The 23,815-nt window shown below is 45.2% G+C and overlaps 1 protein-coding gene across 1 annotated transcript in view; it reads right to left on the minus strand.

The window, feature by feature from the left end:
* Positions 1-1,044: 1,044 nt before the first annotated feature.
* LOC147634316 (uncharacterized) overlaps positions 1,045-23,815 on the minus strand; it is a 46,954-nt gene continuing 24,183 nt past the window's right edge. Inside the window, exon 2 of the mRNA XM_086805457.1 lies at positions 1,045-1,882. Coding sequence (XP_086661583.1) covers positions 1,463-1,882 — 420 coding nt within the window. The 3' untranslated portion in view covers positions 1,045-1,462. The remainder of the gene's footprint in view (positions 1,883-23,815) is intronic.

The raw sequence follows: 23,815 nt of genomic DNA on the forward strand, positions 1-23,815 counted from the left end.
TTGAAATCACATAAAAAATCTAAGGTTCAAAACACATGAAAATAAATTAAAATATAAGATTAATATTAGCCATTTGTAAAACTTACAAGTCAAAAAATACAGTCCATAGACAACTCATACACACATGTTCAATGACAAATAATAAGCAAAGTCGTGTAAACTCTCCGATCACAATTTTTGCCCATCTTACAAAGGTTTGCATTGAGACTTTGGTACAAGCCATTGCCCAATCAAGGGTGAACGTGGGACCTATGTGGCAATGTCACCACCTCATCACACGCATTGATCATGGAACAAACAAGACAGAACAGGATGAAGGTCAAAGTGAAGCCATGCATATTGACTCACAAGCTAAAGGCAAGAATAGCTTGTCATAATTGGGGTAAGGGATAGAGAAGAAAGAAGAACCAAAAAGAACGGAAGAGCATGGAGTAACAATAATATGAAAAAAGAAGAACATGAACATCAGCTAGAAGACCAGAAAGACAACACTAAAGACAAAAAAGTACAAAATGAAGAAGACTCAACACAAGAAAGAAAAGATGAGAAAGAAGAATGCACAATTACAAGGGGAATAATGTGCAAAGGCACATGGACAATTACGAAAAGAGAATAGGGAATGAGAAGACGACAAAAGACGAGAAAGAATGCAAAACATATAAGAAAATATGAGACTAGCGTGAATGAAGGAGAATAAGAAAAAGATGACAAAAAGCAAAAGACAGAAGAAGAGAAAGAAGAGAAGGCAGGAGACAAGAAAGGAGAGCAACTACAGCAGATTGCAATTATTTGAAGATAGAGAGGAAGAAAATGGGACTGACAAAGGAGAAGACATGAAGAAGAAAAGAAGAAGACATTCAGAGTCATTCATGACGTCCTCAATCACCCGTATCACAACCCACTTTCTGTTGTACAAAACTACTCTTATTTTCCATGGCCTTGCCTCCACAACCTCGAAGCCCTCTTCATATGCAGAAGAAGAGCAAGAAATCTATCTTAACCTTCAGGGTTTACGTTAAAAAAAGATGGCACCATACCACACCAATCACAAGAAAGTACTCATATATAGCATGAAAATACTCACAAGGAAGACACCATAAGATGTCTTGCTTATTTGTACTCACAGCTGCTTGCATAGACATTTGAATGTCGCTGTTTTTTGGGTTGAGAGTTACAAATGATAAGTCGGGTGTCCAGATTCAACCTGCTGCTGTGCAGTACCGCACAAGACATGTTAACAGTGTTTTTGCTTACCCTTCACTAGAAGTGACTATCTAAAAGAGTGGCTTTTTGTACCGTAATAACTCTTATACTCGTGTGACTTACAATTCAGCTACATGACCAAAGCACTTAAAATTTATATTGCATATTCTTCTTGTAGCCTTTGTGGGACAACCCTTGTAAAACTCCTTGAAAGGCACACAAATTGACCCACGATGGCTTACACAAAAGTATCATCAAACTATATAGGGGACCGGGTGCACCAATAAGCCATGTGCTCATCTTTACGTAGGTTGCTGACCAATCCACCACATTGCAAACAGATAAAACTACTTCCATCTGAAGAGGCATCAAGTACCACTTGCATCCGCCCACTCTCTGCTAAAATAGGTGCTGCTTCATTTGAGGAACTATTTATCATGTCAGCATGCTCAAAGTTCAGAGGGCAAGATACAAGACCCATAGTTTCTTCCAATGGCAGTGCTGAAGAAGTGTGTGGAACAGTGGCATCGGCCTCTATGATTGCACATTCTGCAAATAATGCAGCTAGCTCATCTGCAGCAGCATTTGCCGTCATTCGATTTCGATAAATGTCTCGAGCCCTTGCTAGTGTTTGCATCACTGCTCCCTCACCTCCCGATGCTTTTAATGCTGCAATCACCTGTCAACAAGAATCGTTATATCGATCAAATCTGTACATTTAATCCCCATACAAGTCAAAAAAACCTTAAGACCTTTATCCTGAACGCAGCACGGATGTACACACGGATGGCTAAGGGCTATTCTCTCTCTCTCTCTCTCTCTCAGAGGCGAGATTGACTCCCAGGAGTTACACTAGGCACAGCACTCCAGCTTCAGTGCACCCGACACTCAAGACCCACTAGATCCAAGCGTCCTCCCATGCGACAGCTCCAGATCTTATAGATCCTCTAGCAACACAGAGATGCTCGCCTCTAAGCAGTGCATACAGAGAGCCCATAACACAGCATTGACAGAGTGACTCCCTCTCTTAATTGATAAGGCGTGTTTTTGATCCCCACATGGCAATTGTACCACATCACAGGCTTTTAAACACACGGCTACCTTGTTCTTCATACATATGGTCACACCATGTTTTTTCTCCTTTTGAGTTTTTCCATGACTCAGTATTATCCTGGATTCGTGGGTTAGGGCATTTGCCAAGCTCAAGAAGAGGCTTAGTGTGGACATAAATGGAGTTGGTCAGATGCCTCAGGTCGGTGGAGGATTTAATGAGTTTTTATGTCCACTAGCCCTTACCGACAGCATTCGGTAAGATGGACTAGCAGCCAAAGAGTCTATAAAAGGCATTTCCCCAATCATTGTAGAAGTATCTGGAGTAGATCATAGAATAGGCTTTTGTTTACCCCTTTTGGGAAGGCCTGAGGCAGATATTGTAACTTTTTGTACTCTTATGAATATACTGAGAACACAGCCATCTCTCTCTCTCTCTCTATTCTGTCTATGCTGATTGTGTGTGAGGACAGCGGAAAGATGTAGACGAATGACAAAAAAGCTGAAGCTCCAAGAGAGAGATGAGAGAAAACAGCAAAACGCTGATGCACTAATCCTCAAGAAAAGATGGATACAACTAGCCTGTAGGCGAGGAGTGGGCCTGTAGGCAAAGGGCTGAAGGTGCTCACCAAATGATCAAGAAATGATGATGAAAAGTGAGGAAGAAGGCAGCACATACATGAGCTGGCTGGCTGCCTCCTAGACTCCTACACTACCTCAAAATAGGCATAAAAGCCATTAAAAAGAGTGGGCAACCCACATCAAAGTCCCATAAAAATAGGAAAAAATATGGGAAGATAGGGGGTGCCTGATCATGGAAAGAGCCCCCCTAGACACCAGAATAGCAACCAACAAGAGATGACATATGCTAGCACCCCCTCTCGCATCCTAGGGGTGGCCCAAAGCCCAAGGAGCTACCACCAACGCGAATAGCGAACGCGAATAGCTGACTGAGATAGTCCTTTGGTGAATAAGTCTACAACGTTGTCCTGGGTAGTACAATATTCAAGGATAATGTCTCTCTCCAAATTCTGCTCCCGCACAAAGTGAGTACTAGATCTCTATATGCTTGGTCTGCACACGAAATAGCGGATTCTTAGCAATAGCCAAGCAAATCTGGCTGTCACATGAGATAAGGGTAGGCTGCTACTGCCGAAAACTGATCTCCTCAAGTAGCCGCCGCAGCCAAATCACCTCACAAGCAACCTGTCATGTGCACAGTGTGTATCTACCGTGTGCTACACGCATGCAAGACTAGTTTCAAGGCTTGGGGAAGCTTGGAACTAGGCAGGCTGATTGACGAGCTGAGTTAGGGAAATACTAACGGGCGGGCACCCAAGTATGGACGGGCGGGCGCCCAAGTGTGGATGCCCGATGACCGGCCAAGAGCCTATAAAAGGGTGGCCAAGGTTAGTTATTGTATTATAGAGAGTCTCGCGAGTTTGTGAGAGCTCTATGGTCTTAGAGCCTGGATCTAGTGCAGACGTGCACCTGCTTTGTGCAGCCGAGGCCGACAGCAATCTCGAGGCCCGCGAGGGCAGCTTCGTGGCGGTATGGGACGTCGCGAGGAGGAGATTGGTCGGTACGTCATCCTAGTTAGCTCAGCTCGTGGCTCGGTGGGGATAGCCAAGACTGTGGGCTTGCCCACGGCTGTCATGGTTGGGAGGTGAGTCAGGCCTACACCCCCTTGCTTGTTTGTTTGTTCGTTTGTTTGCAGGATTCGAGTTTCGAACCAAGATCGATCACGAGGGGATCCGTGGGGATTTGACAGTGGTATCAGAGCATACCTCGTGAACGAGCAAGTCGGTAGGTAGAGAAGAAGAGGTCGAAGAACGGTATGTGTTAAAACGCTTGCTGTTTTTTCTGTGCATACTGCAGATTTCAGAAATAGTATGTATTTTTCTTCATCAAAGAGACCCATATTGATGGGAGATGGTAGGTTTAGAAGGGTCGCTTGCTTTGCAAGGAAGAGGAGTCTTGTTTGTGCAGTCGCATGAGAGAAAACAGAAAAAAGAAAAAAAAAGCATGTTTGCTTTTCGTTGCTGTTGAACGAGAGAGAGAGAGCGAGAGAAGTGCTGGATCGTGGCGAGTGGGTTTGCTGGCCGTGTTTTGTTGACGTGGCAGGCGGGCAGGTGCGTTGTAGGCGGGCAGGTGCGTTGTAGGCGGGCAGGTGCGTAACCATAGGCCTGTAGGCAGCCAGGTGGCCAAGCCTGCCAAGCCAGGCGGCTTGCGCAGCCACCCCAGGCCGGCCAGGCTTGCGTAGCCAGGCGGCCAGGCAGCACCTACGCCAGGCCAGGCCAGGCCTGCGTAGCCAACAAGGCAGCGCCCAGACCAGGCCTGCGTAGCCAACCCAGGCCACGTGGCCTTGTGGCCTGTCTTGTGCGAGGGAGGCGCAGCCTGCACACAGGCGCTAGCAGCAACACTCGCGACGGCAGGATGAATCGCACAGGCAGCTCCCGCGACGGCAGCCAACACGCCGACGGGCGAATCGGGGGGGGGGGGGGGGACCAAGGAAAGCTTTCGTTTTTTTTAGCTTTCGGTTTTTTTTTAAGTTTAAAAAAAAATTTTTTCAAAGTTTTAAAAGAACCCCTCTCCAAGGTTTCCAAGGTGTTTATTTTTTTTAAGAAAATAGAATATATATATATATTTATTTATTTATTTATTTATTCAAAAAAAACACAAAAGCAAAGCAAAAGCTAAGCCTAGCTTTTGGAGATTTTTGGCTTTTGGGAAACCTTTATAAACCCTCTCAAGTGGGCTTCTTGCCACACATCTCTCACGTTCTCAAGTTTTCAAGCTCTCAAGCTCTCAAGTTCGCTCGCACTTTTGTTGTGCAAAGATCGAATTTCTCTCCACGTACCCTCTTCACAATGTCGACCCAAGAATCAGAGTTGGAGCCCCTTGTGGAACGCACAGGCTTGCCGGCTACGGAAGGTACTGATGCCGATCTTTTTGACGATTTTGTGTCAAAATCAGATTTCCAAGAGTTCAAAGTAGCTCTCGAAGCTTCTTCGACGGAACGTCAGGCACAAATCGCAGCCCAGATGCAAGCTTTGCAGAACTCCATCGCTCTATTGACCACTACCCTCTCAACTTTCTCGGGTATGGATACCTTGGCTTCTGCTTTAGGCCCCAATATTACTCCAGAACCGTTCGGGGGCGAGCAAAAGCAACGCACCAAGGAGATCGTGGACACTTGGCTACATAAGTGGCAAGTTCACTTTCAGTTTCATCCATATGATGATGGAAAGAAGATCCAGTTAGCAGCAGGTTTCCTGTCCGGCAAAGCTTTGCTTTGGTGGAAGGAACTCAATCCTAAGCCAACGACTTGGGCACAATTTGAAGATATCTTCAAGAAAGAATTCCTCAAGAAAAAGGATGACTATGATGTTGTTGCCCGGTTTTCAGCTTTGACCATGACCTCGCAGCACCTCACTTATGAGGTCTACCTCCAGAAGTTTCGTGACTTTCAGATGAAAGCTACAAAGATGGATCCCACTACTCTTTTGAGGTTTTTCATAGCTGGTTTACTAGACTCGTACCGATTACAGGTAAAAAATAACAAATGTAAAACATTCGACGAGGCCATTCATTCAGCTCGTATCTATGATGATACGATGGTCTCTTCCAAGTCGAAACCCATTACCGAGCAGGGGAACAAGCATAAAAGAAAGTTCTCCGCACCTATGGCTAACACGACAGAGGGAAAGTCTTCGGACCAACCTTCGAAGAATTCAAGTTCGACACCAACGAAGAAGAAACGACTCCTTAGGACTTTAAAGCTCAAGAAGGAAGGACGTTGTTTTATCTGCGAAGAAAAAGAACACATGCGTAATGAGTGCCCGAAGCAAAAGGGTACCAAGACAAACGCAGGACCCAAGCCAAAGGCAGCTAACCAGTTGTCTTTGACAGGTACGTCAATTACTGTACTTTCTCGCCCTAGTACTTGTTCTGATTGTCTGTTCAATTCTAAGGTATTTGGCTTGCATGATCTTCTCCGAGTTTATGGAGAAGTGAATGGCCATAAGATTCACATTCTTTTAGACCCTGGCAGTTCGCATAACTTTTGTTAACTACAAACTTGTGCAGAAATTGAGTCTTGATACAACACTCAGCGACCATACCTATGAGGTACGCCTACCTGCGGGAAGGCAAGTTTGGGATCGCAAGGTGGAGATACTTCCAATCCAAATTCAGGACTACAAAGATACTCTGGAATGCTATGTTATGTATCTGGAAAATGTAGACTTGTTATTAGGGATTGAGTGGTTTAAGACTCTTGAAGTCCAGATAGATTGGTCTAGTCATATTTTTTCTTTTCACCATAGGGACACCAAGTATAGTATTTTAGGTGATTGTATTCATCCCTCTCAGGGACCTCTTATAAATACAATTGATTTTGGAAATATAATGGATTCTTCTTTGTATACCGCTTTCCATTGTGTATTGATTCCACTTTCTTCTTTTCTCATCCCTTCGTTGCATGTGAATGAATTAAGTGTGTTTGAAAGCAAAGAATTACAGAAGATACTTGATTCGTTTCAAGACGTATTTCCTAAGGAACTGCCATCGGGTTTACCACCTGAACGGGCAGTAGATCATCGTATTGACTTGATCCCTGGTGCTCATCCTGTCAGTATTCCACCTTATAGGATGAGCCAAGCCGAGGAAGATGAGTTGGCTAAACAACTCGAGGATTATTTGAGGATGGGCCAGATCCGTCCAAGTAAATCACCTTGGGGTGCACCTGTGTTGCTTAGGAGAAAGAAGGACAATACTTGGAGAATGTGTATAGATTACAAGAGATTGAACAAGCTGACCATTAAGAACCGTTATCCTCTCCCTAGATCAGATGACCTGATTGACCGGTTAGCAGGAGCGAAATATTTCAGGAAGATAGATTTACGTACTGGCTATCACCAGATACGTATTCATGAAAGGCATGTCGAAAGAACCGCCTTTCGGACTAGGTATGGCCATTACGAGTTTCTCGTATTACCTTTTGGGTTAAGCCACTTTTCAGCAAATGATGAACGATCTTTTTCGTGAACATTTGGGAAAATTTGTGGTGGTGTTCCTGGATGATATTTTGATATATAGTCGTACTCTTGAGGATCATGTCAGACACCTCACGATTGTCTTATCTATTTTAAGACAGAATCGACTATATGCTAAGTTAAGTAAATGTGAGTTCTTTATGACCGACATCATTTACTTGGGACACAAGATCACTAGAGATGGATTGAGCATTGACTATGACCGAGTTCAGAAGGTTACAGGACGCTATCATTAGTGAAACACACTTTTTATTGGCCGAAGATGAAAGGGTATGTAGAAGATTATGTTCTCAAGTGTCAAATTTGTCAGGCAAATAAAGCTGAACGCTTTAGACAGGCTGGGTTGTTGCATCCTTTGCAAATCCCAGGTAATAAATGGGAATGTATTTCCATGGATTTTATTACCGGATTGCCAAGAACACCTCAAGGCCACGATTCTATTTGGGTTGTGGTAGATCGCTTGACAAAAATGGCTAGATTTTTACCGACCCGGAAGACTATTACAGCTACGCAATTAGCTCGGCAGTTTATCGAGCAATTGTTTAGACTGTACGGGTTACCGCGGGACATGGTCAGTGATAGGGACTCATTTTACGAGTGATTTTTGGAAACTTGTTTTTGAGAAGTTGGAAACAACTTTGAATTTGAGTTCCTCTGATCATCCTCAATCTGATGGCCAGACTGAAAGAGTGAATCACATTTTGGAGGATATGCTTCGGGCATATGTATCCAAAAGACAGAGTTCATGGGAGGATTATCTTCCTATGTTAGAATTTGCATATAACAGTACTAAGCATACGAGTACAGGGTTTAGTCCTTTCATGCTTATGTATGGTTTTCAACCAAGATCACCTGTTACAGTAGGATTCTCAGGACTTCAGCATGATGCAGCACGTAATTTTTTGCAAGATATGCAGGAAATGTTACAAGTTGCAAAGGAATCTATTAGAAGTGCTCAAGACCGAGACAGGTTTTATTCTAATAGACATCGTTCACCGAGAGAGTTCTCTGAAGGAACGATGGTATATTTGCGAGTTCCGAAAGATTCCGAGACTTTACGGACAGGTAGATCTCCGAAATTATCCCCTAGATACTGTGGACCATTTCGTGTTACACGACGGATTGGTTCAGTTGCATATGAATTGGATTTGCCTTCTCATGTGAAAGTTCATCCTGTATTTCATGTCAGTAGACTTAAGGAAGTACTGGGTGGAGCAGATCAGTTAGTTCTCCTCAAGAAATTATAAATGTCGAGGACATGACATTTGTTCCGCACGAACCTAAAAAGATTCTTGGATTTCGTGAAAGAAGATTGCGTAATACGCTTATCATGGAATACAAGATCAAGTGGAAGGATCGTGTTGAGGAGGACGCTACATGGGAGACATTGACTACTCTTCAGAGAGATTACCCTGGCTTTTTAGTGAGCTCAGGAGTGAGCTCTTAGTGAGCTCAGGAGTGAGCTCTTAGAGGAAGGGGAGTATGTCATGTGCACAATGTGTATCTACCGTGTGCTACACGCATGCAAGACTAGTTTCGAGGATTGGGGAAGATTGAAACTAGGCAGGCTGATTGACGAGTTGAGTTAGGGAAATACTAACGGGCGGACACCCAAGTATGGACGGGCGGGCGCCCAAGTGTGGACGCCCGATGACCGGCCAAGAGCCTATAAAAGGGTGGCCAAGGTTAGTTATTGTATTATAGAGAGTCTCGCGAGTTTGTGAGAGCTCTATGGTCTTGGAGCCTGGATCTAGTGCAGACGTGCACCTGCTTTGTGTAGCCGAGGCCGACAGCAATCTCGAGGCCCGCGAGGGCAGCTTCGTGGCGGTATGGGACGTCGCGAGGAGGAGATTGGTCGGTACGTCATCCTAGTTATCTCAGCTCGTGGCTCGGTGGGGACAGCCAAGACTGTGGGCTTGCCCAAAGACTGTGGGCTTGCCCACGGCTGTCATGGTTGGGAGGTGAGTCAAGCCTGCACCCCCTTGCTTGTTTGTTTGTTCGTTTGTTTGCAGGATTCAAGTTTCAACCAAGATCGATCACGAGGGGATCCGTGGGGATTTGACACAACCGAACAGGCCGCTCGATACTCCACCTCAGTCAGTGAAAGTGCCACCATAGGCCTAGTCGGAGTCGCTCTAGCCGCGTAACGTGGCCCCTCTCCATAGAAAATACAAAAATCCTTGGTACCTTTCAAGTACTGCTACACGAAAAGTGTCGCCTGCCAATGAACATCCAAAGGTGCCTACATGAAAGCACTCAGGATTCCCACCACAAATGCAAAATCAAGTCGTGTGTTGAGCAACCAAATCAAGGAACCAACCAGTTTCCTATACAGAATTGTATCTGCCTGTTGGATCGGATCCAGAAGAGGAGAGTTTGATGCCAGGATCCATGGGGGAAGTGATGCGCTTACAATCTGTCATCCTGAAAGCCTCTGTAACATACTACTGCTAAGAAATGAATATGCCATCTGAGCGTTGAAAAATCTCCAATCCAAGAAAGAAGTGAAGCAACCCGAGATCTGTCATCTCAAATTCCTTAGTGAGGATAGCCTTTATCCGAGCAATGTGCATTGTGAGGCTACCTGTGATGATCAAGTCATCCACATAAAGAATGATAAGCGTATACAACTCTTTCTCAAGATAGATGTAGATATTTGGATCAGCCACTAACCGCTTGAAACCCTTATATTGAAAGAAACAATCAATCTTCTCATACCAAGCCCTAGGGGCTTGTTTCAAATCACACAAGGCCTTTTTCAACCTGTAGACCATACCTTTGGAGGCTGTTCCACAAACTTCCTCCTTTAGCTCCCCGTTGAGGAATGCCAACTTGACATGCATCTGCAAGATGGACCAATGAGAGTGTGCGACGAGAGCAAGAACTATCCGTATGCTCGCCATCCAAGCAATCGGTGCAAAAGTGTCATCAAAATCCACCCCAGCTTTCTGAGAATAGCCTTTGGCCACAAGCCTGGCCTTGTGCTTATCCAGAGTCCCATCCGATTTGTACTTGGTCTAATAGACCCATTTGACACCAATCACCTTCCGCTTTGCCGGTCTAGGAACCAGCTCCCAAGTCTGATTCCGCTCAATAGAGTCAAGCTCCGCTTCCATGGCCTCCTTCCAGGTCCATTTGGAAAGCGCCTCCCCAATATGAGTAGGTTTCAAGTCCTTCTAGATGCGTGACATCAATGCATAATTGAAATTAGATGCACAAGTTCTCCTGAGATGATGTCATGATATGAAACCCCTCCGATCGACGGGCCTCCAAGTTGGAAGCATCACCAGTGGACACCGTCGCAGAGTTGAGACGAATGTCATAAAGAATGGTCTTGTCGAGAGTCGTGTAACTTGATTGAACACAATGCTAATCAATACACTTAAATACACCAAGATTTAATGAACAACATGCTCAATACAAGAAGTAATTTGCTGAATTGACAAGAGACCAACAATGAGCCGGAACGGCTAGCCTCTCCCTCAAATAAAGTATATTGATCTTGGGAGAATCAAGTACATAGTGTCATGGGCATTTCTGACCAGATTTCCATACCAATGCATATGAATACAGTATTGCAAACAAAGTGGTTGTCGGTGTAGACTTGCAACTCATACTACCCCCTCAAGTACCCACCATCTCCTCTCTATTGTTCCACCAACACATGGTAGCAACAATCTACAAGAGAGCACGTAGGACAAAATAACACTACACAGGGTATTTGATCTTGTAATCCGGTTCCTCCCTCCTATTACTTGCTTCCATATTTAAGCATAAAAGCTTACCAATTACAAGTAGAGTCAATGGCAACAAAAGTCTTCACGATGGAAGTGCTTGGAGTGTTGAAATCTTCGATTTGTCGCAATTCTTCATGACAAAAGTCTTCAAGAGGATGAAAGGAATCCTGGGAAAGTTTCCCCTATGGTTCAACTTGATAAAGGAAGGCTGAAATTGGGGTTTTCAGCAAAAAGATCAAAAATTACAACAAGAAAGAGAGTTGTTTTGCTGAATTTTAGTCATTGGGAGTGTGTAGGAGAGTAAATAGCACCCAGAAACACTCTTGGAAGCTTGGGAAACACCCTAGCAAGCTTGGATATGGAGTTGGGAAGGAGAAAGTGTAGAAAATACAGCCCAAGAGGCCTCATGAAGGAGGCACCTACTTCTAGAGAGAGAGGGAAGAGTGAGGTGGTGAGTTGTCCACTCTAGGTGGCATGTAGATGCTATGTGGTGCAAGCTAGAACGGGCACATGGCTGGTTACTCCCTTTGTACAAAGGGGATAAGGTCTGGGCAGTGGACATTGGGTTTGTCCACCTCGGGACATCAGTGTGTGAACACCGGGCTGGTCATAATTTATAAGTGAGTTTTGGTCGCCCAAAACTTAATGAAGTGTGTACACACTCACTTATAAATTAGTGCCAACTCCTAACTAGGTTTATGACCAATACTTATCACCTGTCACATGCCACATAACCATGTGAAACCGGCCTCTGATAGAAAACCAGAGTGCGGTAAGAGCTAACACACGTCCACTTGTAGTCTAGATGAAAAACCAAACACAGATTGGAGCTAGAGTGCCCAAATCTGAATACACAACGACACCTGTTGGCCCCAAAGCTTGGCGCCCCTTGCGGTATTTCTTTATTCCATTAAAATAATATGTATGGCTGAGTACAAAACAAAAACCAGCCAAGAGTTTACACCTGTAGTCCAATCTGACTGCCCACAAATCCTTCTCAGCACAGAGGATCCATGCACACAGATCTATGTCATCAAGCAACACACTGTGCCTCCCTCTGATCAGCCAAGTTCACAAAGCAGGCCAGCCATGGGCATACATCTGGCATAACTCATAAGCATGATACATCTTCTCAGCTCAACATACATGTGCTGTTCAATCCCTGTCTTAATCCCTTGTCAATCTGCTATACTCCTCCTCTCACAAGGAGCCAGATAACACATACCTGTAGCAGACATCAAGCAATAGAAAGAGAGATGGATGAACAGAGTCAAGGCTTACCAAGTTCAGCTCGTGAAACAACTCTGGAGGAAGCAACAGCACCAATCTGTGCCTGCAGGCACTTGAACCCACAATCCTGCTTCACACATGTGCTTGCACTTGCCTGTATTTTCCTCCTGATGCTCACTCCTATGCTGTCCTTGAAAGTACAAATCTGAAAATCAGCACTGTACTTGATTGTACCGCCTCGGGATGCGTGCCAGGCGTTGTACTTGCAAAAAAAACAACCTGCTGTCCACTTCTGTACCTGTCTGAAACAGCATGTACAGGTCTGTCCAGCACCTGTAAACACTTCTGCAGCAACTGTACCGTCTGTACCTTGCTGCCCGTACACTGTACGGCAGCCGTACCAAGTGTACTTGCTGAAAAGCAAACTGTGCAGCCTGCACAGGCCTTCTGCGCAGCCCCAAACAGCTACAGCTTTGTGCGCCGCCAGCAGCAGAAGAGAGAAAGAGAGAGAGAGAGAGTCCTGCTCTGGCCGTACAGTGCTGTACGGCTGGTTCTCTCAGAAAAACAGCAACAGTTCTGATCTTCAGCAGCCGCCTCCCCTTCCTTCAGCTTCTCCACGCATAGAATACATGCTTTTGCTCCACGACTCCCAAAAGGGAAGAGAGAGAGAGAGAAGAGAGAGAAACTCTCCTTCCCAAGTTAATCCCTAGGGCCCCAACTTAATAAGTTCCCTAGGGCCACTAAGGCCTAGGGGCAACTTTTATAAACATTAAAAGTTAATGTTTTAATGTTCCCCCTTCACACCTAGGGTTGTCCACACATCTTTAAACACTGTCCGGGCACCCCCCATGTGAATCATAAAATATTCTGACCCTGCAACCACCATGCCCACACTTGTCCTGCTCCATTTTCACAGGGCCATGACATACCCCCCTCTTGAAAGATGGCAAGCGTCCTCGATTGCATTCTGGTGATGCATCAAAATATCCAAAGTGAAATATACAATATGGCAAGATCAGCGTCCCAATCTCTCTGAGCCACACACATGTATCATCATTCACTGCAAAGCAATGGCATAGTAATAGTCCAAGTTGTATACCACTGTGAACCATACATATCCACAAAAATACCATGTGACTAGTACACATATATCATAGAAGTCCCATAAACAGATGTACTGTCAGCCTCAGTACCTTCGGATGAGATAAAATCTGCACCAAGCGACCTCTAGATGTCATCTGAGCCTGTCTGTATCAAGGGAGTGGAGGTGCTACCCCCCTCTTGAGCATCAGGTAATGCTCCAGACCCATGCTCTGCTGAACCTGAATGAGCCACAATATGAGTCGGCTCTAACTCAAAGGCATCGAGATAAAGCTGCAAAACCTGAGGTGAATCTGTTAAGTCACCTTCCTCCATCCACTTCGCATCCATCGGTGAATAGTTCTTGAACTTCACAAGATAGCGACGGGAAACTTTACCTCGTACCTTCCTTTCTTTATGTGCCAGTATCTGCTCTGGAATCAGAACCTCATCAAGTTCCTCAACTTCCGGCTGAGCCTCATCTGATACATCCTCAGGCACATCCCCACGGAAAGGTCTAAGAAGACTCACGTGAAAAGCATTGTGAATCCTCCAGTGATCTGGTAACTTCAAACGATAGGTTACCTCACCAATCTTTTCCAAAACCTGAAAAGGCCCATAATATCGCATACTCAACTTAGGGAATAAGCGCTCTTTACCCTTCATCTTCTTGAGTCTAGCCTTTTCAAAGCGCAAAAGAACCCAATCACCCAATGCAAACTGTAAATCACGTCTGTGACGGTCTGCGGCTTTCTTTTGCTTCTGCTGAGTTTTCTGGAGGGCCAACTTAACTCTCCGATAAGCTTCATCCAAGCTCTCCACATACTGATCAGCTTCAAAAATCTTATCCTTTGTATGCAAAATGGGTGGTATCTTCTTCCCTCCTTCTACAATCTCAAAAGGCGCCTTGCCTGTCGAGCTATGTACAGTGTTGTTATATGCAAACTCCACCAAAGGAAGATACTTTTCCCATTGTTGCTTGTGCTCTGACACATAACACTTTAGAAGATCCAACACTGTAGAGTTAGCCTCTTCTGACTGACCATCTGTCTGTGGATGAAATGACGATGAAAACTTGAGAGTTGTACCCATGTTGTCAAACAACCCTCTCCAAAACAAACTCGTCATCCGTGGATCACGGTCACTAATGATAGACGTAGGCAAGCCATGATACTTGAAGATGTTCGCCATGAACAACTTCACCATATGATCCACTTTAATTGTCTTCCTCACGGGAATGAAATGAGCCTGCTTACTGAACCTGCATATGATAGTCCAGATGCCATCATTTCCCGTTTGTGTTCGTGGAAGATCAAATACAAAATCCATGGCAATGCTCTCCCAAGGTCTATCCGGAATAGGTAAAGGCTGTAATAACCCTGGTGTCTTCTGACGGTCAAACTTTACCTTCTGACATACGATGCATTGCCTCACAAAGGCATCAACATCTCTTCTCAAGGTTGGCCAATAAAAGAAAGTCTCCACTGCTTTGACCGTGGCGTCAATACCTCTATGACCTGCATACGGTGGAGCATGACTTTCAATCATAACCTTGAGTCGCAATGGCCTGGTAACACACAGTCTGCCATGCATCAATAAAAACCCATCTCTGAGAGTGTAATGCTCATGCCGCTGACCCTCAGACATCTGATCATACAACCTTTCAAAATCCTCATCATGGGCATACTGCTCTTTCATTTCATCAAGCTCATGATGATAAGCAAGTGAAACTGCAGAGACCTGTGGCTTGCGTGACAAAGCATCTGCCACTACATTCTTTTTGCCTTCCACATGCACAATCTGGAAGTGAAACATTGACAAAAAGTTTGCCCAACGCATATGCTTCTCTGAAAGCTTAGTCTGCGTAAGGAAGTAACGCAAGGTCTGATGATCTGTCTGCACAGTGAAATCAGCCCCAAGCAAGTAGTGTTTCCATGTAGAAAGAGCGTGAATTACAGCCAACATCTCTTTCTCATACACCTGTAAATGCTTCTCAGCATCTTGCAAAACTCTACTCTCATAGGCTATCACATGTCCCTCTTGCATGAGAACTGCACCAATGCTACTTCCACATGCATCACACTGGACAACAAAAGCCTTTCGGAGGTCCGGTAACACCAATACTGGGTCCGAAGTAAGCTTTTCTTTGAGCTTTTTGAATGCTGTAATTTCCCGATCAGCCCATCTAAACGGAGTTGCTTTCTTCGTCAAAGCATGAAGAGGCGAAGCAATTTCAGCAAAGTGCCGTATGTAACGCCTGTAATAGGAACACAATCCTAGAAAGCTGCGTACATCATGCACGGTCCTCAAAGCTGGCCAATTAAGTATTGCTTCCACCTTTGCTGGATCCATACGGACTCCATGACCAGACACAATATGCCCCAAGAAATGTATGTCCTGCAAGAAAAACTCACTCTTCTTGCCATTAACCACCAACCTATGGTTTCTGAGTTCTGCAAACACAATGGCCAAATGCCTTCTATGCTCTTCCTCAGTTTGTGAATGCACAATCATATCATCAAAGAATGTGCCCACAAACTCTCTATGAGGTCGGAAAATCCTGTCCATCATTCGGTTAAATGTGGCAGGCGCATTCGTCAAACCAAAGGGCATAACCAAGAACTCATACAACCCAAATGTGGTTCGGAATGCTGTTTTATGCACATCCTCGGGTCTAATGCGTATCTGATGATACCCGCTTTTCAAGTCAATACGACTAAAAACTGTGGAGCCCTGTAAGCGGTCCAAGATGTCATCGATCCTCGGTATGGGGAATCGATTCTTGATGGTATTCTTATTCAGCGCCCTGTAATCTATACACATGCGCCAAGAACCATCCTTCTTCTGCACTAAGAGCACAGGTGAGCAAAAGGGTGATGAGCTAGGCTGTATCAACCCCTTATTCAATAGCTCCTGTACCTGACTCATAATCTCTTCCTGTTGGGCTGCACTAACACGATACGGCGGTCTATTCGGTGGAGTACTACCAGGAATCAGATCTATGGCATGATCTTCTGGCCTCTCAGGAGGTAATTCTCCTGGCAATGACTCGGAAAAACAGTCTTGAAACTCACTTAAGAAATCAGCCCTGTCTTTATCTAACATTGACAAATTAGACTTAGACTCATCATCCTGTGCATCCTTTACATAAATCAAGTACGCAGAAAGATGCTTTTTCATTACCGATGAAATCGCCGAAGCGGATACAATAGGAACAGATTCCCCTTTGAGTTTTACATCCAATACATGCTCTTTCCCTCTATGAGTCAAAGTAATTCTCCTATTGTAAGTATCCACCACCGCATGTACCCTGTGGCACCATGGCATCCCCAACAAAACATCACAGCCATCCAAAGGCATGATGAAGAACTCTTCGCTGTCCACATAACCCTGCAAATGAAGCCGAAGCTTCCCAATGATAGGAGTAACAGGTTCTGCATACCCTGGACAAGCCATATTTGCCTCATGTAACGGCCCCATCTCCTCTGCGCGAATCCCCAATCGGCCAGCCAAATCTGGTGAAATGAAGTTGGCTCTAGCACCTGTGTCAAAGAAGATCAAAGCATTCTGATCTCTCACTTTGCCCCATGCCCTGCACAACTCTGTAGCTTCACCACTTAGCTGCTCCCCCACAAGATCAGGAACTAAGCCTGCAGAAGGCTTTGGTTTCTTTGGCTTGGGCTCTCCTTTATTGTCAGGATCCTTCTTGGACGTTCTCTTGGGACAATTGAATGACATATGCCCCTCTTCAGTACAGTAAAAACACTTTTGAGCATCTCTCAAAGCCTGTCTTTCCTCAGAAGTCCTTTTGGGCATTGGCAACTTCTTATACTTTGTCTCTGTAGACCCTTTAGCATCACGAGAAGCATGCCCAAATTTTTCAGCTTTCTTGCCCAATTTCTTACTGCCTTTAAATCCAGATGAACCACCTGTGAGTAACGCATTGGCTGTCATAGCATTTTCAATCATCTGTGACATGTTCGTTACTCTTGTCTTTATACAGTAATCGCGTACCTCCTTGGGCAGCCCACAACAATACTTCTCTACCTGCTCAGATAATGGCACGGCACGATAAGAAGTCACTGGGAGTAGAGCTTCCCAAAACTTCTTGTTATAGTCTTCCAAACTATCACACTTTGAAGCATCCAGCTTGTGCCATGCTGTCATAACATCCACCTCAAATGTAGATGTGAGCCATACGGAAGAGAAAACCTGTTTGAATTGGACCCATGTGGTGGGTGCTATGCCCTGCAAAAGAAGAGTAGACCACCACTGCAAAGCATTGCCCTTGAGAAAAGTGGCAGCTTTCCTCACCTTCGAGGACTCTGTGTAATTTCCACCAGAAAAAGCAGCATCAAACTGCTGTAAAAAGGTAAGTGCCTTCAATTTATCCTTGGCCCCACTGAAAGTGTCAAACTTCACTGCAGCTCCCCCTTCCTTGTAATCCTTCGCCTTTCCCATAGGCGTTAGATTATCATATGGAAGTGGTTTCGTAAGATTGCTGCCCCCAACATTCATACCCATCATTGGGTCAACATTTCCCATTCCAACACCAGGCATACCATACATCCCAGCCATGTTTCCATACATTCCATGCTGCATACCTGGCTGCATGCCACCAAACATATTGCCTTGCATCCCAGGTTGCATGCTTCCAAACACATTTCCTTGCATACCGGACTGCATACCACCATACATATTCCCTTGCATGCCAGGCTGAAAATTGGCTCCAAAAGGCCCATACATACCCATGCCTCCCTGAGGATAACCCCCAGTCATGGATTGAAACACTGAGCCACCACCAAAGTACCCTGGATGCATGTTCTGCTGAGGAATAGGTGGCTGTCCATAGAAGGAACTCTGTGGGTTTGCACCAAAAGCATGCTGCATGTTCGGAAACTGTGCAGGAGATGGATCCTGTGGAGTGGTACCACTATGACCATGAGAAAGATTCTTCGAACGAACCTTCTTCTTCTTTTTCTGGGGCTCTGTGCGGGGCTCTGAGCGAGATCTCAAAAATTCAGCAAATCTCTCACTCTGTGTGAGCTGCATAAAAGTATCCATAACACTAGCCAAGCGATCTTTGAACCGAGCATCATCATCCTCTTTACTATGCACATCTTCTGGCTGTGTTACATCCTCATAAGGCTCAACATCTGCAGCCTGTTCTCCTGCAAAAATATCCTCAGATACATCTCTTTCAGGAGAAGACTCTTGCTCTTCTTCTTCTTGATAGAAGTACTCTTCCTCTGTATCAGACATGGTTGCTGAATTTTCAGCGATGGCTTTCTCCAAAACAACCACGAGCTCACCCCCTTCAGAAAGTTGATGATGGGTCCCGGGGACGGAACCTTGAAACCGGCCTCTGATAGAAAACCAGAGTGCGGTAAGAGCTAACACACGTCCACTTGTAGTCTAGATGAAAAACCAAACACAGATTGGAGCTAGAGTGCCCAAATCTGAATACACAACGACACCTGTTGGCCCCAAAGCTTGGCGCCCCTTGCGGTATTTCTTTATTCCATTAAAATAATATGTATGGCTGAGTACAAAACAAAAACCAGCCAAGAGTTTACACCTGTAGTCCAATCTGACTGCCCACAAATCCTTCTCAGCACAGAGGATCCATGCACACAGATCTATGTCATCAAGCAACACACTGTGCCTCCCTCTGATCAGCCAAGTTCACAAAGCAGGCCAGCCATGGGCATACATCTGGCATAACTCATAAGCATGATACATCTTCTCAGCTCAACATACATGTGCTGTTCAATCCCTGTCTTAATCCCTTGTCAATCTGCTATACTCCTCCTCTCACAAGGAGCCAGATAACACATACCTGTAGCAGACATCAAGCAATAGAAAGAGAGATGGATGAACAGAGTCAAGGCTTACCAAGTTCAGCTCGTGAAACAACTCTGGAGGAAGCAACAGCACCAATCTGTGCCTGCAGGCACTTGAACCCACAATCCTGCTTCACACATGTGCTTGCACTTGCCTGTATTTTCCTCCTGATGCTCACTCCTATGCTGTCCTTGAAAGTACAGATCTGAAAATCAGCACTGTACTTGATTGTACCGCCTCGGGATGCGTGCCAGGCGTTGTACTTGCAAAAAAACAACCTGCTGTCCACTTCTGTACCTGTCTGAAACAGCATGTACAGGTCTGTCCAGCACCTGTAAACACTTCTGCAGCAACTGTACCGTCTGTACCTTGCTGCCCGTACACTGTACGGCAGCCGTACCAAGTGTACTTGCTGAAAAGCAAACTGTGCAGCCTGCACAGGCCTTCTGCGCAGCCCCAAACAGCTACAGCTTTGTGCGCCGCCAGCAGCAGAAGAGAGAAAGAGAGAGAGAGAGAGTCCTGCTCTGGCCGTACAGTGCTGTACGGCTGGTTCTCTCAGAAAAACAGCAACAGTTCTGATCTTCAGCAGCCGCCTCCCCTTCCTTCAGCTTCTCCACGCATAGAATACATGCTTTTGCTCCACGACTCCCAAAAGGGAAGAGAGAGAGAGAGAAGAGAGAGAAACTCTCCTTCCCAAGTTAATCCCTAGGGCCCCAACTTAATAAGTTCCCTAGGGCCACTAAGGCCTAGGGGCAACTTTTATAAACATTAAAAGTTAATGTTTTAATGTTCCCCCTTCACACCTAGGGTTGTCCACACATCTTTAAACACTGTCCGGGCACCCCCCATGTGAATCATAAAATATTCTGACCCTGCAACCACCATGCCCACACTTGTCCTGCTCCATTTTCACAGGGCCATGACACCATGTCAACAGACAGTTTCACACGCACGGATCACGGGCGGGCGTCCCCTTACCCGAAACTACACATTGGTCAAGCAAGCATGAAATCAGCATACAATTTCAATTGCAAGCAAGCACATAAGTATGCTATGCAATGCAGCATTGGTATGGACAATCCCCGTTCATGAGACTATACCAAAATAGACGTGCTCCAGGTAAGTACACAAGGTACCAGACCCAATGGAACACCAATCCACCAAGCATTTTCGAGCATGTCCACAGAGGCACAAGTCCCAACGGAAAGCCAATTCCACAGTATCACATGAGTGGCATCAATCCCCAACATATACAACTGCCATGGACACTAGTCCAATGTACATGCATGATAAGAAAGCACGGGTGGACCAATTGGGTGGCCAAATGGTGACAAGTCGTGTGAGTAGTACACCCACTATCAACCAACCAATCCACAAGATGTGAGGTGGAAGGAGAGTTAGAGGAAAGCTCCTCAATACCAATGAAGACAGTCCCCTTGGTGGAAGAGGATTTTTTAGTTTGGTTGGTGGATGAAGAGGTTTGCTTGGGAAGTTTATTAGCAGAACCACCACCTCTCTTCTTGCGACAATCAGGCTAAATGTGACCTTTGAGACCACGATAATGACAAGTAAGCTCCTTCTGAGCAAGATTGTTGGCAAGTTTGTGGTCACCTTTGTTGCTCATGGAAACCTTGGACTCCCATTTGCGTTTGCCCTTAGCCTAAAGAAGGGTCTCGGAAGTACCCTGGCTGGTCTTCTTTCTCATGGCCCTATCCTAAAGCATGCCAACAATGATATGTAGATCAAGAGTAGAAGAAAGAAGTGATATAATATCACAAAAAGCATAGAAAGTCTCGGGCAATTTGGTGAGGAGCCGATTGACAAAGTCCTCGTCGGTAGCTTTGCTCCTAAATGGTTATGAACTCCGTAAAAGAATCCATGATGTTACCAGTATCGGCAATCTTTAGGTTGGAGAGCTGATTCTCCAAGGCTACCTTCTGAGCAGAGTTCTCACGGTGATAGCTCCTCTCCATGGTATCCCACAATCCTTCTGCTCATCATTGTCATCAAATTGACAAGCAATAGAGGGTTTTATGTTGAAGAAGATAAAGGTGTGAGCCCTTGCATCTTTGTCAGCCCAAGCATCAATCTCAACCTGAGAAGAAGCTGCATCGGGAGGGGCTTCATATGTAGTGCCCAATCAAGATAATTGGTTCCATCTAAGATGGATTCCTTGGGAAGTTGAGGAATGGATGAAGAGATAGCAGTAAATGTAGAAGCCATGGAATCCTCCTCTTGAATGTACAACGGAAAGGCTGCAAGGGGGGTTGCCTAGACTCTACGTGAGGTGAAAGAAAGATGTAGAACTGTACTCCTACCAGAGATCAAGGCACACAGGTGAGGATGGGAGCCGACCCAATGCACGATGAAGTAAGGGAGGGAGAGGCTAATGGAGCAAGTGCATGGTGCTACCACTAGTCTGAGGTAGGAACAAAATACAAAATGCAAATTACGTTAAGCTGCAAGGAGAGAGGACTGGAAAAAAAAACACATAAAAACCTCGATATAGAGGAAAACGAAAAAAAAAACACTAATACAGAGGAAAATGCAGCAAGGTACTGCTGTAGGAGAAAAAACACAGCAAAGAAGTGCTGTCCAGAAGGCAAAAAACAGCCCTGAATCAATGCTAGAAAAACGCAAGCTGAAAACTCTTTTTGCTGAACTGTGGAAGCACAAGAGATGTGATACCATGTGAGAATATGTGAATATGAAGCAGAAGCAAGTAGAGATCTGATGTCACCAGCCTGGACATTTCCCAGTCTAAAAGGGGTCTGGTGGACTCCAAGATGTTTAAATATTTGGAAAGTACAAGCTTTGGGAATGGGGGATTATCCTAGAATACAAAGGACCACACTCCTAAAATTTAGGAGAGTTGCTATTTTTGGCCCGACTCCGATGGAAATTCTGTTCGCGTTGAACAGATACCAGGAGTTGGCAAAGTGCCTACGACAGAATGTCTACCAGTTGGGATATTTTTAGAGATAAAGTTTATGGAAGGACCCATCTCTTAGATTGGGACATGTGGCAAGGAGGTGAACCAAAGTGAGACAAGTGGCCTGACATTTGTTAGAAAGTGGATCAAAGTGAGACGAGTGGCCTCACACTTGTCACTTCAGCTATTGTGTGGCTCTCCACTTGTCATCGTAGCCTTCTCTTGCCATTTTAGCTCATGGGAGGCCCAAATCTATAAATTGGAGCCCTCTCTCTTCATGATGTCACCAGCCTGGACATTTCCCAGTCTAAAGGGGTCTAGTGGACTCCAGGATGTTTAAATATTTGGAAAGTACAAGCTTTGGAAATGGGGGATTATCCAAGAATACAAAGGACCACACTCCTAAAATTTAGGAGAGTTGCTATTTTTGGCCCAACTCCGATGGAAATTCTGTTCGCGCATTACATCTAGAATTGAGCAGATACCAAGAGTTGGCAAAGTGCCTATGACAGAATGTCTACCAGTTGGGATATTTTTAGAGATAAAGTTTATGGAAGGACCCATCTCTTAGATTGGGACATGTGGCAAGGAGGTGGACCAAAGTGAGACAAGTGGCCTAACATTTGTTAGAAAGTGGATCAAAGTGAGACAAGTGGCCTCACACTTGTCACTTCAGCTATTGTGTGGCTCTCCACTTGTCATCGTAGCCTTCTCTTGCCATTTTAGCTCATGGGAGGCCCAAATCTGTAAATTGGAGCCCCCTCTCTTCATTAATGGAGGCTCTCTTGCTGCACACTAGCCTCTGCCACCGTTGAAGGCTGCCCTAATGATGGCTACTCTCTTTCTCTCTCTCTTGAAGGCTGCCCATGAAGAATACCGACTGTTGGGGACTGTTTTGGAGGCTTCCATCACGAAGAAATACTGAAGGCAAGGGAATTTAATCATTTATTACCAGCCACCGTACCGGCTGTACCAGCCTCTGTACCTGCTGTACCAACCACCGTACCGATTGTACCAACCACTGCACCTGATGTACTAGTCATTGTACCTACTGTACCAACATTTGTACTTGTTGTACCTACTATACCAACCACCGTACCAGCTGTACCAACCACTGTACTTGCTGTACCAACCATTGTACTTGCTGTACCGGCTGAATGGAGAGTTGTACTTGCTGTACCAGCTCTATTGCATGAAGACCCGTGGTTTTTGGGGAAGAATCAGTACCCACACGGAGGTATATGGATTATATTGTTGGCTTGACATTTCTACAGCCTATGTTCCGGCTTGGTAGCCTTGTGTTGGGCTGTGTTATGGCATTTGTATAGGGATAATCCGGCATCTCCCGTGGGGAGAGTAAGGCCCTCAAAGCTTGTACATGATATTATTCTCCTTGGGTAATAAAATACTCCAAGGGGGGGGGTCGGCCCATTCCGGCCCTATGCGGTGTCACACGTGCAAGCTCCATTATCAGCATTTGTGGATGTTTTGTCCAGCTTTATGTTTTATGCAAAGTGATGATGGATATGTGTTAAGGCTGTGGCCATGTTTTAAGTGTTTTAACATGCATTGATGGTATCAACAAGTGTGTAAAAGGCCCTAGTCCCCCGGGCACCCGCCCCGAGTTACAGATCACACAAGAGAAAGTAGACAGCCAAGATCTGAAATGTATTGAATTGAAT

This window comes from Cibotium barometz, chromosome 11 (assembly GCF_041138505.1).
Source record: "Cibotium barometz isolate CiBa-2024 chromosome 11, ASM4113850v1, whole genome shotgun sequence".
NCBI lineage: Eukaryota > Viridiplantae > Streptophyta > Polypodiopsida > Cyatheales > Cibotiaceae > Cibotium > Cibotium barometz.